General features: G+C 38.5%; 2 protein-coding genes across 4 annotated transcripts; both read left to right on the top strand.

Annotated features, from left to right (window-relative positions):
- Nucleotides 1-402: 402 nt before the first annotated feature.
- On the top strand, nt 403-4,037 carry SELENOK (selenoprotein K). 3 transcript variants are annotated; one of them, XM_071755834.1, is made up of 5 exons: nt 403-558; nt 1,137-1,227; nt 2,063-2,143; nt 2,799-2,891; nt 3,744-4,037. In XM_071755834.1, exons 1-5 carry the CDS (start codon nt 540-542, stop codon nt 3,745-3,747), a joined length of 288 nt encoding a protein of 95 aa, XP_071611935.1. In that variant the 5' UTR covers nt 403-539; the 3' UTR covers nt 3,748-4,037. The 3 variants fall into 3 exon arrangements, with proteins under 3 accessions (XP_071611935.1, XP_071611934.1, XP_071611932.1); XM_071755833.1 differs by having other exon boundaries at nt 405-558; XM_071755831.1 differs by lacking the exon at nt 3,744-4,037 and having other exon boundaries at nt 405-558; nt 2,799-2,895.
- A 1,420-nt stretch (nt 4,038-5,457) lies between these two features.
- Nucleotides 5,458-13,127, top strand: ACTR8 (actin related protein 8). The gene is made up of 13 exons (XM_071755830.1): nt 5,458-5,664; nt 5,849-6,019; nt 6,854-6,964; nt 7,202-7,306; nt 7,940-8,113; nt 8,404-8,497; nt 8,916-9,048; nt 9,357-9,510; nt 10,031-10,126; nt 10,651-10,791; nt 11,123-11,384; nt 11,649-11,812; nt 12,456-13,127. The coding sequence occupies exons 1-13, from the start codon at nt 5,542-5,544 to the stop codon at nt 12,597-12,599; spliced, it is 1,872 nt and encodes a 623-aa protein (XP_071611931.1). The 5' UTR covers nt 5,458-5,541; the 3' UTR covers nt 12,600-13,127.
- The last annotated feature ends 3,528 nt before the right edge of the window (nt 13,128-16,655 follow it).

Here is a 16,655-nt window from a genome sequence, read left to right as displayed (position 1 = left end):
AGAGAAAAACTGAGGTGGTGATGACGGACAAGAGCTTTCACTTTTACCTAAAATCCAGCAGAAGTTCGCTACGGAAGACTACTGACAACATCTGACTTTCATGAAAGCCACCCTGGTATACTACTGACTACGGTTCCTTTACTGTTGGCAAAACCATAGCCCAGTACAGAAGCTCCACGCAGCTTTATCAGCGCGGCCACTGCTGACAGGGGAGACATTTTGGGACTGAAGGCAGGCAGTCCCCTCAGAGAGAGGAGACACCGCCCGCCGCAGGACAGCCGGCCCCGCAGCTGAGCTGCTGAGGGGAAGCCCCGTTAACGGGGTCCTGCCTGCCCCTGCCACCTCCGTGGGGACAAACGAGGGACAAACGGAGCACAGTGACCGCCCAGCACAGGGACCGCCCTCTGCCCACACCGCCACCGCCCCCGCCCCCTCTCCTCAGCCCGCACGCAGCAGCGCCCTCTGCGCACGCGTCGTTTCCCGCGCAGGCGCAGCGGGGCGGAGAGCCGGTGACGGGGCAGCTGCCGGGGCCCGGCGCCATGGTTTACATCTCCAACGGTGAGGGGCAGCCGGGGGAGGGGGGGGTCACCTCACTGCGGGGCGGCGAGGGGGCGGTGGCCGCGCAGCTGAGCGGCGGGGAAGGGGCTGGAGGTTGGGCCGGGGGGAGTCGGGCCCGCGCTGCTCGGAGAGCCCAGCCCAGCCCGGTGCCAAACCAACGCCACGCCCACGGCCTGGATCGGAGCCTCACGCGTGTCCAAGCAGTCTTTGTAAGGACTTTGAGAAGTCCACGCGTGTTCTGAATACATCGGGAGCGTAACGGAGAAGCAGCTTAACCACATAGAGGGAATCAGAGACTGTGCTGGTGTTTTGGGAGGTCTGTCTGGACACAGTGTCTATTTGGTAGTGGTGATCCCGTTATTTCAAGACAAGTGCACCTTGGAATGGAGCTTGCCACCCTCGGCCACGAAGTGTAGTTTATCATAGCATGATTTCGGTAGGAAAGGACCTTAAAGATCATCTAGTTCCAAGTTTCTCCCCCCTGACTGCAAATCCTAGACTCAGCAGATGTGTCTTGGTGTAATACACAATGTCACACACTGAACATCACTGGGTGTTTTGTACCAAATATGTTACAGGACAAGTTTTGGATAACCGGAGTCGAGCTCCTTGGAGTTTATCATCTATAACAGATTTCTTGTGGTCGATAGCAGATTTTGTGGTTCTGTTGTAAGTAGAAATTAATTCTTTCATGAACTTGTTTTCAGATTTGTCATAGATAGGAACTACTCAGTGCTATTAGGAACACAATAATAAAAATGCTAGATTTACTCTTTGGTTTTCCCTATCTACTGTCCCCAAAACATCTGTGAACATTTTACTGTGACTACATGGCTTTGGTTATTAAACACTGTATGACATTTAATAAAAAGAAAAGTTTATGAAAAATGATGTTAATTTACAGGTAGTTCAAGTGCATTTTCAATCTTTTATTCCATTTTAATACTGCAAAGAGAAAAAGCATATACTTTTGTTAAACAGCTAGTTTCTACTAGCTGAGCAAATAAGATCATTTGGAGAATTTCTATTGATAATAGTAGATCAGTTGTGTAAAACACATCACAAATTTATGGCCCCAGATTGAAGCCAGTTAAACAAAGTATGATTTAGATGTACTCAAGTCCTTCATTTGTATTCAACAAGTACAACAGTCCTTTCAGTTATAGGTTTATACTTTATGCATTTTTTTGCACTATATTTACAACAACAACAAAAGATCTTATGGCTTGAGCCTTACTGTAATTTGAAACTATTTCAAGTTTTATCTTTGCAAGTAGGAGAAAAATTACAAATATTTATTACACAACAATAACCTTGAGAAGCGTGTTCATTCCTGAACACTACTTACTGTTTTTCAGCCTTTTTGCTAATCTTAGAATCATAGAATAATTTGGGTTGGAAGGAACCTTAAAGATCATCTAGTTCATCTTGCAATCCAAAATTTCAGAAAACTATATTATTATATTTAGCAGTCAAGTCACTTAAATCCTGTTTTATTTTTCAGTTTCCAGAGCATCATTCAACCAGATTTGAGAAGAAGAGGGTACACATCTTCCTCCTATTCAGGATACAATGATGGAAGAGGGTATTTTTTCATATTCACATTAGTTGTGATTTTTTCTTCCTACCTTAGCAAAATGGCAATGTATTGAGACTACAATCATGATTTGCATTGAATCAGGTCATGTAAGCAGACTAGAAGTTGTTTATTTGTAGTATTTTGTCTGAAATGCATTGGTAACAAAACATAGCTTTGGATAGTTGTAATAACACTGACTGAAACAATTTTTCAAACCTGCCTAATCAGCAATATGCATCTTTATTGAAATTCTTTTTTTTAGACTTCCTTGTACTGAGCATTTGATTTGCAATGGATCAGTTATTTCATGTATTAGATTACAGATAAAGCAAAACATTGTTACAGGGACATCATTTCTATAAACAATACCATTACTGTTTCTTTGCTCTTAATGGTTTGCCTTTTTTGTAGGACCTTAGTTAATTGTAGCTTTCTCTTGTGAGACAGTAGTAATTAGAACAGTTTGCATAAGAGAATTTTCATGAAAGAGAGGTTGGGATGTTTGGTTTTTTTTTTTTTTTACAGCTTTTCACATGAAACTCAAAACAACTTTTCCAGAGGTCTCAACTTTCTAAAAATTGCCATTTAAAGATCTAGTATATTTCTAGTGTAAAACACAATGCTGATTGAATAGATGTTGTTTTCTTTGCTTTCTTTTCAGGCCTCCAACACATCCTCGCCGTAGAATGGGTCGAATAAATCACTGGGGTGGAGGCCCCAGTCCTCCACCAATGGCTGGAGGTGGATGAGGAAGGTAAATCCACATCTGATGCATCTTGCCTGGGATTTTTTTTTTTTTCCTTTTTTTATCTTAAGTAACAAAGATAATTGAAGGTTAAAGCAGAATAGAACATTGTGCAAAAGTCACCAAAATGGAAAGAGAGTCAAAGTGACTGGATACTTTCAGAAAGGGGGGAAAAAGGAAGTGAGGTGTTAAAAAAGCATTTTGCCTCAGAATTGGTGATTGTCCAATTTTAATTACATGGAAGCTGATACACAAAGTGTAGCAAAAATTATTGAACAAATTGTAGCAAAAATTGCTTTTAAAGGTGGGGCAAAAAACATTTATAAAACCAGGGTCTTAAAATTTCTTACAGCTGCCTGACTGTAACACTAACACTGAATGTATATATAGTATGGTTTAATTTACTTTAAGACTTAAGTAAACAATCCTTTTTTTCCTGAGCCACTCACCATTGTTACCGTAATAAAAGTTACAAGACAAACACATGCAGGTGGTTAACACCTGTAATTCTTGCACAAATAACTTTAGATTTCAAAAAGCAAAAAGACCAGTATTTCACTTCCATAGCAAAAGGACAAGCTTCTTACCATGTTTGATTTATTTTTTTTTTTTTACCATTTCGATGTTTTGGGTTTTTTTTATTCTTTTTGACTAGACATGAGGCCAGCAAAGGCTTCAGGGAAGTCTTTTGGTTAAAAACAGCAAGGGGTAATCTGCTCAGAAGTAGAAGTTTGCAAGCCTGTAACATATCTCATTTACCTAGATTAAAAACTATTTTATTTTAAAATTACTTACATAAGTTTATCACACAGGCAAAGGCCTGGTTGTCTTTTAATGCACTGAAATTAATTTATCTTCTAGGTAAATGCCTGCTGAAGAGGCAGGCAAAAGCATACACATTTGCAAGATAAAAGGGAAGAATTCAGTGGTGGACCAAATGAGTTGAATGTTGTGTATGTGTATGTCCAACTGGAAACTGTCCTGTGATACAAGCAGATTAATGAAGTTGTACTGGGAACTCCTTCTTCAAGGATCCGGTGTAACTGAACCACGGTTTCATTAAATATGTGTTTACTGTCTAAAGTCTTTGTATAGTTTCTGAATATTTTACTGTATCTGCAAAGCAACAAGTAAATTATATTTCGCTTGTCACAAGTGTGACTTTCTCATCATTTTTACAAAAAAAAATTGTCTGAAGTACAGTAGCACTTTTCTGTTCAAATGAGGAAGAATACATATTTCTGTTTGATACAGAAGGTTCCCCCCAGAGGCAAACTTAAAAGCAGTGCTTCCTAATAGGCTTTGTATTTACCCTCTTTTTGCCAGTACTAACATTCTGTTTTTTCATGAAATTAATGATACTAAAAAAAAAAAAAACAACCTTTTAAATGCAACTTAAGAATCACTTAGTTTTGCAATCCTTACCTTTTATCAACTTTCTTCTTTAAGGCTCATAAAGGATTTTTAGATCATGCCTGCTTTGTTAGCAACTCTTGAAACAACTTGCTTCTCCATTATAAGCTTATTCAAAGGTAAAAGCCTGTTTGCTGTACAAATTTAGTTAGGCCTTTTTTCCAATAAAATTAGGCTTTGTTTCTATTACAGGGGGAAAAAAAAAGGTTGTGAACTCTAATACTAAGTGCAAATACAGAAGAGTTACTTTCTTTCAAACAGTAACTACCTTTTAATCAATTGAAACTATCTCAGGATGGAAGTTATTATTTCTGCACTTAGTTTTGTTTGGGGGTTGGTTTGGGGTTTTTTGGGTTGCCTGTTTTGCTTTTTTTTGTTTGTTTGTTTGCTCAGTCTATGTGAAACAAGATTAACAAGAATCCATATTGACTCATCTACAAGGTGCCACTGCAAATATTTTACTTAAACCTTTCTAATAATTTCTTTAGCAGGGAGTTATAACATCTACCAATACCCCTTGGTTAACATAAGCATCTACTATTTCACTTCTGGTGAAATCACCCCCTCCAGTAGCTCCTACTCCTGCTACACTTACCCAACACAAAGTTACCATCTCTTAAATCTGCGGTGTAGCTGCAGCCTTCACAGATAATACACAGATCTTCCTCAGCTCCACTCACAGGTCTCATCTTCATGAAGGAGCTTCCTGCCCGCAGATCAGGTGCATACAGGTCGGTCGGCCATCGATAGTTCTTCACAGCTACATCATCACACGCACATCAGCTCTGCTATGGCATTTTTATAGACAGTATTTTTAAAAGTTCTCTGAAGAGCTGAGCTGCAGCCCCACCGGCAGTAACAGCACAGCCGCCAGAGGTTGCCTGCCGCTGGGGCAGACGGAGCGGCAGAGCGGCTCCCTAGGCTCTGGCTCTCCGCTTGTCACTGCTCGTCCCCTCGGCGCAGAGGCCGGGGTAGTTGCTCAGCGCAACCACTGCTCCTCGCATCCCGCTGCGAGCCGAGCGAGGCGGCCCGGACAGACACCGGTACCGCTGTGAGATCGACCGGGCCAGGAAGCCCCCCTCCCGGCCAGCTGCCCCCCTCCCGCCAAGCCTCCCCCTCGGTACCTGCCTGAGGGCGGTGCGGGGTGCGGACCCGCCCCCTTCCGCTGCCCGCCTACGCCGGCCTCGGCGCCTCGGCTCTCGCAGTAGCGGCGGCTTCCGTCTGGCAGCTCGGCCCAGCGGGCAGCATGACCCAGGCGGAGAAGGGCGAGGCGGAGAACGGGAAGGACAAAGAGCGCGACCGGGAGCGCGAACAGCGAGGCGTCAAGCGGCCCATCGTCCCCGCTGCCGTGCCCGAATCCCTGCAGGAGGTGAGGCAAGGCCCGGCCGGGGTAGCCGTGACGGGCAGAGCCGCAGCAGCTGCCTCGCAGGGCGGCTGCGCTGGGGCGGGTTCGGCCTTTTAAAGGCCTGGGCGCCGGGAAACACCGGGGTGGCTGGAGGCGGAGTCACCGGAACCCCCCTGTCTCACTGACGTGCGCGTTGTGCTGCTTTCAGCAAATACAGAGCAACTTCATCGTGGTGATACACCCCGGCTCGACGACCCTGCGGCTCGGGCGGGCCACGGACACGCTTCCCGTGGGCATCCCCCATGTCATCGCGCGGCGGCACAAGCAGCAGGGCCAGGCGGCCTACAGGGACAGCTGGCTCCTGAGGGACGGGCTCAATGTAAGCTCCGGGGGCGCGTCCTCCCAAGTGGCTTCAATGTTTGTTTTTACTACGTTTTTCACCTGCAGTGCGTTTCTTCCTCTCATACATTGTTTTTCCAGAGAGTCATATATCTCTAGACAAACTTTTTTTTTTTTTTTCCCTTGTAGGTACCACCTTGCTAAAGTCAGCAGATTTGCACCAGTCTCTGTTGAGGCTTTATTTGATTTGTTTGCAATGACCTAAACCTAATAAACGGACTGGTTGAGGGGTGGGTAGCCTGGGTTTCACTGGGCGGTGACATCACGCACAGTATTTGTGTTTTTAGAAGGATGATTGTAGAACTAGAATTGGACTGCTACATTTGTAAATGCTTGTTTTTACGAGTTGATTTGTAATTTGAATAAGGTAGCCTGTAATTTTAGTCCAACCTGCTCAAAAAAAAAAAAAACATCCATGTAGTGATCTTATTCATGCTTTGAATCTGTACAAAAAAAAATTAAATCAAAACTGTGTCTTTAACATTAAAACCTCACCTTTAAATAGTGGAGATTAAACATTTTTGCTCCTATTTAATGTTTGTGTATTTAAATAGTATCTTGAGCTCATCACTGTGGAAATTAAGTCCAACAGCCATTACAATCAGTTTACAGACTCAAGTTGACTTAGACAATTGGATCTTGGGAACTCTACTAAAAGATAATTTCTTTAAAAATAAGTGTATGTTCATTGTGCATTGTACAAACCTGTCCTTTCTACAGTCTGTCAGCTATAGTAATTATTTGTTTAATAATAGCTTCATTATTACCAGTTTACAGTAGGTACTTATGTTGCATATTTGTGGCTTTTGTTTAGAAACCTGAGAGTAATGAGCAGAGACAAAATGGACTTAAAATGGTGGACCAAGCAATATGGTCCAAAAAGATGTCAAATGGTGCAAGGCGTATACCAGTGTCACCTGATCAGGTAACTCATTCTTAAGATTTTATTAAATTGTTCATTCATGCAGTCATTTGGTATGAAGATATATTTTGGTGGACAACAATATTTGTTATACAGGAAATATTGATAGCTCTACTACATATACGAGAAAATGGAGATGTGAAATGGTGTTTCAAGGGCTGTGTGTGGTTTTTATCTTTCATGCATAAAAAGCAACTGGTAAGATGTTTCTGAGCAGCATTTCTTTTGATTATCTTTCAGGCCAGATCATACAACAGACAGATGCGGCCAGCTATTTTAGATCACAGCTCCGGGGCCAAGTGGACAAACACATCAAATCATCCTGAATTTTTGGTAGGAGAAGAGGTAAGATGCATTTTCCCTCTGAAATGGACTTATTATTAAGATCTAATGCAGCTATGTGATCAGTAGCAGTTTGCTCTATGTTATTATGTCTTGAAAGGCATAAAAATTTAGTCAAGCAGTACATGAGACGCTTTACTATGAACTAACTGAATAGTTATTGTCATTCAGCTAGACCAAAGAGTTTCCCCCATTTCTTTAGCAAGTAACCTGTATCCTTTGCTGCTATAAGTCAGTGTTTTTGCAGAACTAGGTGGGAACTTTGCCCACATGGTATAATTCAGTGAAAAGCTAAGAAACTTACAAAGGGATCAGGATGGGGAATCACTGCTAAGTAATTAGGTATTCATAAGATTCAGGATCTTTAAATTATTTTAGCTATTAATTTGAAATAATGGGAAAGTATACTGTTATGTCAATGGATATGAAAATTCAAACAGTTAAACCCATGTATTTAGTGTCTTTATTTTAATGCTTTGTATTCAAGCCCTGTTAAAAAGAAATCCACTGTATTCCTGTCCCATGGGGTTGAGTGCTGCTGTATGTCTGTGTTACCTGCTTCTTAAATACTTTTCTGGTATCTGTTACTAACCTTTTGGGAAGAGCAATCCATGAAACATCACATCTTATTTTCAGGCACTGTATGTTAATCCACTAGATTCTTATAATATACATTGGCCTATTAGAAGAGGACAGCTGAATCTGCACACAGGACCTGGTGGTTCCCTCACGGCCGTATTAGCAGACCTTGAAGTTATATGGTCATATGCAATACAAAAATACCTGGAAATACCACTGAAAGACTTAAAGGTGAGCTGTGACCTAATGGTTGCCTAATACTTGCATAACTTTCTTATCTTTGCAGAATAGGTGTTTTTCTTACACCTAATATACTTGTAAAGATTCTAGTGGCCTATACATTCTTAATTTGGTACTTAACCTGAACTAATATTTCAAATTGTTAAAAAACCTACCCCCTTTCAATATTCTTGCTTCTTTTCAGTAAATTGTACATTATGTTTCCTTCCCTAGAATCAGGTATCCAACAATGTATAAACTTAATTTGAGAGCTGGCTTTAATTTATTGTTCCTATCTTCAGTACTACAGATGCATTTTACTAATTCCAGACATCTATAATAAACAACACGTGAAAGAATTGGTAAATATGATCCTCATGAAGATGGGCTTCTCAGGTAAAACCATACAGAAGCAAACACTTAGTGATAATAACATCAAGTTTTTTTTTCCTTTTAAGGCACATTTATGCACATGAATCCCAGTTTGGCTGGGACAAGCTTGTTTTTCCCATAATTATTGTCTCATAATTATTAAACTTGCAAAGAATAAGACATGAATGTAGGCATGCACCCCGCTCTTAGCTTTTCTCATGATTTTAAGGGCCTACTCAACAACAACAACAAAAAAAAAAAAAAAACCAAAACCCAAACCAATCTCTAAGTCCCCCACACCATTTCCTTTAAGTATACAAACTTTTAATGAAGAGTTGGTCTATTAGTTGATTTTAGAAGACATTAAGATGTCCTTTAAATGTCATCAACCTGACTCTGGAGCTTGGCATAAAATTGGTGTAATATTTTGTCTCATTGCTAGGAATTATTATACACCAGGAGTCTGTCTGTGCTACCTTTGGAAGTGGTTTAAGCAGTGCATGTATAGTAGATGTGGGAGATCAGAAGACAAGTGTTTGCTGTGTAGAAGATGGAGTTTCCCATCGCAACACCAGGTATCTTGTGATACACAGAATTACTGTACACATGTACTTAGTTGCTTAACAAGGACTTGACTTTAAAAATGAGAACTTTTCTATAAACACAGGCTTGTTTTTTACTGTGAGCCATGTAGCAGGGTCATTGTGTTACAACAGGAGCCATAAATCTGATGTCTTTGAAGAAAGAAAACAGGCAGAAGTGATTGTCTGGTCTGCAAACTATGTGGAAGGCATAATCACAGCATATCTAAAATGTTCCTATGCAAGCTACTGTAGAAGGCCAGTATTTCAGCTAATAAGTCTTTTTCTTCTCTGTGCTTTAGATTGTGCCTTGCATATGGAGGATCTGATGTGTCAAGGTGTTTTTACTGGCTTATGCAACGAGCAGGATTCCCTTATAGAGACTGTCAATTAACTAATAAATTGGATTGCTTGCTGCTTCAGCACCTGAAGGAGACATTTTGTCATCTAGACCAGGTGAGAAGGGAAAATTGGATATTCTCCAAGACTTTTTTTCCCTTTACAGACTGCTATTCTGTGAAACCTGTTTGTGAGTCTACAATTGCTTGTAAATGAAAGAAAACTTAATACTGCCAAAAGCTGGAGAAGCTTTGGACTCAAGTATTTTTAACTTGGTTTATTTTTCTTCTAGTTAAAAGGAATCACAACTCTTAGAAAGGAATCCTCTTTTATTACTGAAAGAAGCTGATAGTAACTGCATATTTGCTGTTTTTCAACTTCTGTTTTGTTAAATCTGCCAGCAGATCTTGTCTTTCTATACAAACCCTAATTTTAGAGGCTTAGGCATGTGGGAAGCTGTTTTGGCAGGTTGTGCTACATGGGAAAGACTTGAAAAAGAATTCAAGAATAGGTAATTGAAATTCATAATCTGAAGAGTTCTGTTACTTTGTTACTTTCTACACTTAAAATAGAATATGAAGCTTCATAGAGATAGATAAAAAATTTAAAAGTTTGTTTACATAATATTTGACCTTAGGATATTTCTGGATTGCAAGACCACGAGTTCCAGATTCGTCATCCAGATTCTCCTGCTTTATTATACCAGCTCCGATTAGGGGATGAAAAATTACAGGTGATTTTGGTTTTGTTGTTTTTTTTTTAATTACAAGAATTATATTCAGCATTCAGGATCAGGGCCTCAGATTGTATCAGCCCAGTGCTACTAAGCCCACATGATTTATGGATTGTTCTTAACATATGCTTATTGATAGTTTTAGAATTAATTACTACATGTATGAATGGGCCTAATGTAGCTCTAGTGGGTGCATAAAAATTCCTAACTAGGTTTAGCCAGAATGGTTGAAGCTGCAACTAAATATGATTTTTACCCTTCAAATACAATAAATCAATGCCAATTTAGGAATTTTTTCAGCTCACCATCATTCAATTTTCTGATTTTCCAATTTGGTAACAAACTACATTTGAACACCTATTTATCATACAATGTCAGAATATATAATGAAGCTTATATACATATACAAGTGTATGTGTTGGGGTTTTTTTTTTTTTGTTTTGTTGGTTTTATGGGGTTTTGTATGTAAATGCCAAAAATTAAAAACTTAGTAATAAAACCATGCCAAATCTCCCATTCTGCAGGCTCCAATGGCTCTATTTTATCCAGCAACTTTTGGAATCATTGGACAAAAAATGACAACTTTGCAGCACAGGTCACAAGGTGACCCTGAGGATCCTCATGATGAACATTATCTGCTAGCCACACAAAGTAAGCAGGAGCAGGTGTGTGAATGCTCATTTTATTTTTCATTATTTAATTGGGGAATAAAATCAGGACTCATTAGTTTATATCAGAAACTGAAGTTTGCTACTTGGGTCAGAAGCAGTAACGAATAAATTTAGAGTAAGGATTATGGATGTCTAAACTAGTTTTTAATTAGAATTGTGTATTTTCACAGTCCAGGAGGGCTTCATATTATGGCACTGCTAAGTCTGAAAGAGTTAAAATACCTTGAAGGTGCAGTGGTGCTTAGTTAAGTCTTTGTATTGTTCTGTTACCTGCTGAATGTCTTTTTGCATTTTTCCTAGTTCAACTTATTTTCTCATTTTTAAGTCTTCAAAAGCTACAGCTGATAGGAAATCTATGTCAAAGCCTGGTGCTTTTGAGGGAGACTTGAGAGGCCAAGCATCAGACATTTCAGAGAGGATGTACCCACAAGAAGTGGAACTGGGGTCTTCCCAGGGTGATTGTATGATACCTGGAAATGATTCAGAGGAACTAACTGCATACATGTCCAGGAAAACAGCTATTTCTCAGTTTGAAGGCAAAGCCTTGGGCCTTGACAAAGCCATTCTTCATAGCATCGACTGCTGTGGTAAGAATTGCATTTGTACAATTCTGTAAAATATGGACATCACTGTGAGTGTATGTTAACTGCTGTAATTATACCAAAGCATGATGTATGTCCCTAAGTTTCATCATGTCTAGAGAAGATACACCATTCATTATACTTGAATCTTTGTTGAGATTTCTTGAGCTAGACATTTTGAATCTCCAAGGAATAGAGAAAGAAATTTTTAAGTAAACTTACTGATTTCTATCTGGTTTTACTTACACCAAATATATCCATTCATTCCAGCATCTGATGATACAAAAAAGAAGATGTACAGCTCCATCTTAGTGGTTGGAGGAGGCCTTATGTTTCATAAAGCTCAAGAGTTTCTTCAGCACCGAATTCTCAACAAAATGCCTCCTTCTTTTAGAAGAGTCGTTGAAAATGTTGAAGTCATCACAAGACCTAAGGTATGCTGTTAAATGATAGGTAAATGGTTAAAAAACAGTGACTGGTTGAAATCGTCAAAAGATGAAAAAAATTTATATTCTTTCAAATCCACAGATTAATTGCATACCTGAGGAGACAGAAAAGAGCTTTCAGCTCATCATGTAGTACTCTCCAATTACAGGCAGGAAATTAGAGGTATAGCAAGTGTTACTGGTATTGGTCACTGAAGTGCTTGTAATTGAAAGTCTTAAAAAAAGTAATAGGTACTGTGAAAGTTAACCTGCCTGCTCAGCAAGAAATTAAGGTTTTTATTACTATTAAGGTAAAATGAAGTATGGCATTAAAACAGATGGTTTTATTTGGCATAAATCAAGCAAAATTGGTAAAATCAAAACTTGAATATTTTCCAGAGCCTCTGTTGCTCAGGGCTGGATTTCCCTGATGTGCCTAGAAGGCATCTCAAAGGAATAAAAGTGACTTGGCTAAACACCTTAAATATTATTTCCATGTTTATATCTTACTATTTGTTTCATGAAACTTTTTTAAAAGCTTACTTCTCCTCACTTAGATTCAAGTGATGAGTGCTGCTGGAAAAATTAGGATACAAGTCTTACGAACTATGCAAATTTACACCAGTGATTTTGTGCAATCTGTTGAATTTAGGACATGGATCCCCGCCTGATCGCATGGAAAGGAGGTGCAGTTCTGGCCTGCCTTGACACAACTCAGGAGCTCTGGATTTATCAGCGAGAATGGCAGCGCTTCGGTGTCAGGATGTTACGAGAGCGAGCTGCATTTGTATGGTAATAAACATGTTTACAGAGGAACAGGATTCATTGAAGGTTCCTTCCCCCAAATGCCCTCTTTTCAAGTACAGATGTATTGCTCTTGTGCTGATAAATATTCTTCTATTTTATTAAAACTAACTTCAACTGAGATTTTTTTCCAGTACACAAGTCTTAAGCATTGCTATACTTCATCTTCTGAGTTAATGCATTGAATTTTGTGTACAGAGTATCACAGTCATCATCTCCAAATTCAGTACATTTATCTTGTAGAGGTTATGAATATTGATAATGCACCCTGTGGGAATTTGAAGTATAAAATACTGACATAGCAACTGTTCAGCCAAGATTCATTCCAGATACATGTACACAAAAGCAATAGCCAAAGAGTGCAGGCTGTGTGTTTAATGCCTTATTCTGATTCATACTCCAATGTGACCAGGTGATATTGTTATTTAAGCCATTGTGGAAAAACTGAAATGGAAAAGCCAAACTAGAGTTGCTGTTGGTATTTTGCTTATATAATAAATTATATTATTAAGCAGAAAGACTTCAGAATTTAAAAGTGGAGTATTTTTTTCTTACCTTTTCTCATCATCAGAATCACTTGCCAGCTTTTCATTAGCTATGAAAGAAGAACTAGGTGCATTTTTATATCACTACACTCAGAAGAACTAGGTGCATTTTTATATAGTCAGCACCAACCTCAACCCTGTGCTTTTAAACAGGACTTTGACACTCAAATATCAGTATACCAGGACAGATATTTTGCTAGATTTTTGCAAATACAGGGGAAATTCTGCAGAATATACCTGATATATAATGTAACAGAAAACACTGCAGTTTTTCTTTAGTTTGCATTCAATATTGGCTTATGAATGATAAATACTCAACATCTGCACACAGTTTGCTAGGTTTTCTATAGGCCTTGGGCAGTCATATCCAAAGTTATCAATGTAAGCAATTATGTGGGGGGAAAAAAAGAGTAGAATAATTTCAATACAGAGTTAATATTTCTGCACAGACTAAATATTTTCATGTAATTCCTTCTGTACTGTGTTTTGGTACAGGTTTCCAGACAGATATGCTGTGTTTCCTAAAACTGTTACCAGATTTCTTGAAACATTCTTTCCTTACAACTGATACAAGTAACAAAACCAGAGATTGATTCATGAGATAAGCAAGAATCTTGAGAAAATTCCATGTGAAGTTATCAGGCACAAGCTACAGAACAATACAGACTTAAATTACTACCATGAGAAGCAGTTTGATAGCTACCAATTTAGCAGTAAAAAAAAAACACTTAAGGAAATTTAAAAAAAGCAATACATAGTATTATGTTTGTTTGTTACTCTGAATTAGTAGAACTCTTCACCTCAATTATCGATATAAAAGCAAATACTGTTTTCATTGAAAATTAATTAAAAAATATTACTTATGTCTACAAAAATATCATTGCTCTCACCTTCCTGGTATCCTTACAGAAATTTTAGTTTCATTTATCTGAAAGTGAAATGAAACCCCAAAGAAAAGAATTGGAGGGAGAAAAAAAGAGACACACACAAGACATTTATCATAAAAGGAGTCATTACTAAGTTAAATGACACTTCATATTTAATTGCATTTCAGATTGCATTTCATAGGCTTTAAAACTATTATATACTCTTAACTATATATTTTCTTATGTTTTCATGTTCATTGATTAATCTAATTCTGAACAAAATAGTATTGCTTAAAAACATTCTTAGAGTATTACATCAAAAAGTAAATAAACATAGCAGTGGAGAAGTTTTTTCTGAAAGCAACCACAGGTTTTTTAGAGTATATACTCAGTTGCCAGCTCTGCTGATATGATTCTAGTGGAAGCACAAGCATCCTCCAGTGCTAATTCAGAAGAACTTATAGTATTTTTAAGTACATAAGTAAATAGAGTAGATCATTTACTATTATTTAACAGACAGTTACCGTTGCTTCCACGTTTTTTTCAAGTACTTAATAATTTTGACATTCATTAAATATTCAAGCTCAAAAATGCTTGTTATAAAAGTCATTTCTAGTTCTGTTTTACAGACAGTTATATTTAAAGTCCAGAAACTTCCTGAGAGTTGAAAAGACTTCAGTTTAAAATAGTTAATAACTATATAAGTGATAAAATGGATTTCTGCTATAACCATGCATGAGAGGCACTGTATACCCTGCAGATGGCACCTTATGACCTAACAGGATTTGTGCTTTTGAAGGGACAAGTCAGAATTGTCAGTTACAGCAGGGTTGCCCTGCAGGTGTTTGAATCCAAGCATTCATATGTGATAAATGCATCTACCACATTAAAACTCCAACAGATTTAGAAAGTTTAGATACAGTAATGCTCTCTGCTTTTCTGCTCCCCCCTCTGAGACAGGGGCACTGCCATTGTGTCTTTGTACCCGTGTCTGTCCTTGCAGGTCTAATAAAGTGATTTTCAGTTTTCACTGCAGACCTAAAAACATTCTACTGAAGGCAGAAAATCCTACATGAAATATCCTGTATTCTAGCATGTAGTCCTAGATCTAGGAACCAGAATTTATAGTTCTACTGTGAAAAAAAGTGGACTCTGAATTTTTAAAGGGTATTTTTATTTCTCCCCCTCTCCCTGTTCACAGGCTATAAGCTACCTTTATGTCCCTTGCACTCTGTAAGTAATACCTACCTTGTATTTTGTGGGACTAGCAGTAAGATACTCTATTCCCTTGATTCCAAACATTTTTTCAGCTTTTATTTAGCTTTGACATCCACTGCTTTTGTATCTAACACAAACAAAGGTTTGGTGCCCAAAAGCTTGGCTATTTTTTCTCAGTAGTACTTTTAGCTACAAGCCCAGTCCTGTCCATGGCTCCCAGTGGCATAATACCCTGTGTATTGATAACTGCAATTATGTCATTAATAAATCAAAAGCTTTACTGAACGTTCATCTGCTCCTTAGAGGAGCTGGCTGCATCCACTGCAATAGTGCATGCAGAGCAATAAAGTCAGTCAATATATTGGTCAATCCAGAACAAAATATTTGTAGTGATTTAGAAACATGCAGATTTAAACAAATTAATCTCTTTGGAACAATTATCTGTCCTAAACCTTGATTCTTAAGCTGAAAGGCAGTAGCGTACCTTTTATTTGCTCATGCAACTTTGGTGGCATTGACCTCTGCAGGTCACTTAGGAAATCCACCAGACACTGTGACAACGAACTTAATACCTGTGCAGAGGCTTCCACTTTCATGAAATAGGACTGAAATTGTGTTTTCAAGTTCTTTTTCAAGCAATACATCACTGAGATTATAAAGACCTGCTGGTGCAATGCTGAACCACTTACTCAGCTCAGGAACAGAAGCTTATGAAGAAATATACCCAGGAATTAAAATAGGACCATCATAGGCAACATATTTCCATCTGTCCATCAGTTTTTGGATTGCGTGTTTACCTGGTGTTGGGGGTGCTGGTGGAAAAAGTGAAAAAAAAAATAAAAATCACACTTTGAATTAGGAATTTCAGTATCAGTTTACAAATAACAAACCCATTCTTCTCCCATGCACCCAGAAAAATCTCTAGAAATCAGAGAATAAAGATTATGATGTTTCCTTTTGGATGTTTCTGAACCAGTATAGACAGACATATTGCATTATACTTGAAGAAATCACAAAATGACTTTTTTTTTCTGTAGAAAACAAAAAATAACCCTTGATTCTTATTAATGTACTTACTGATGTCTTATTAATGTCTAATTAGTAAATAGCTGCACATTTACTTATAGTTCCACAGGGTACAATTAGTCTTTTCCATTAGTGAATAATTATTCAGAAGTTCACAGTTTGGTGCTTAAGTATGAATAACTAACTACCCAGAGACTGTTCATTATTTTTTGCTTATCTAACGAAGAGCAAAAACATTAGCAAGCAATTATCCCAGAAAATCATCCAACACAATCCAAGCAGAGTGATAAGGAAGGACTTGGGAAAATAATCAGCATCTACAAGCAGTATCAAAGGTATTGTAGCAGAGATTATTGTCATTACAAAATGCCTGGAGAAAGTGTAAGTTCCTGG

The sequence above is a fragment of the Heliangelus exortis genome, chromosome 12 (assembly GCF_036169615.1).
Source record: "Heliangelus exortis chromosome 12, bHelExo1.hap1, whole genome shotgun sequence".
Classification (NCBI taxonomy): domain Eukaryota; kingdom Metazoa; phylum Chordata; class Aves; order Apodiformes; family Trochilidae; genus Heliangelus; species Heliangelus exortis.
The sequence above is the reverse complement of the archived record's forward strand: the minus strand, read 5'-3'. Positions and strand labels throughout refer to the sequence as shown.

Bases quoted from the DNA above. Each gene is read 5' to 3' on its own strand.
- SELENOK (XM_071755833.1), top strand. The intron at 1,228-2,062 runs GTAAGTAGAAAT...TTTATTTTTCAG, and splicing joins GCAGATTTTGTGGTTCTGTT to TTTCCAGAGCATCATTCAAC. The intron at 2,144-2,798 runs GTATTTTTTCAT...CTTTCTTTTCAG, and splicing joins GGATACAATGATGGAAGAGG to GCCTCCAACACATCCTCGCC.
- ACTR8 (XM_071755830.1), top strand. From the start codon at position 5,542: ATGACCCAGGCGGAGAAGGGCGAGGCGGAGAACGGGAAGGACAAAGAG. The intron at 7,307-7,939 runs GTAAGATGCATT...TCTTATTTTCAG, and splicing joins AATTTTTGGTAGGAGAAGAG to GCACTGTATGTTAATCCACT. The intron at 8,498-8,915 runs GTAAAACCATAC...TCTCATTGCTAG, and splicing joins CATGAAGATGGGCTTCTCAG to GAATTATTATACACCAGGAG.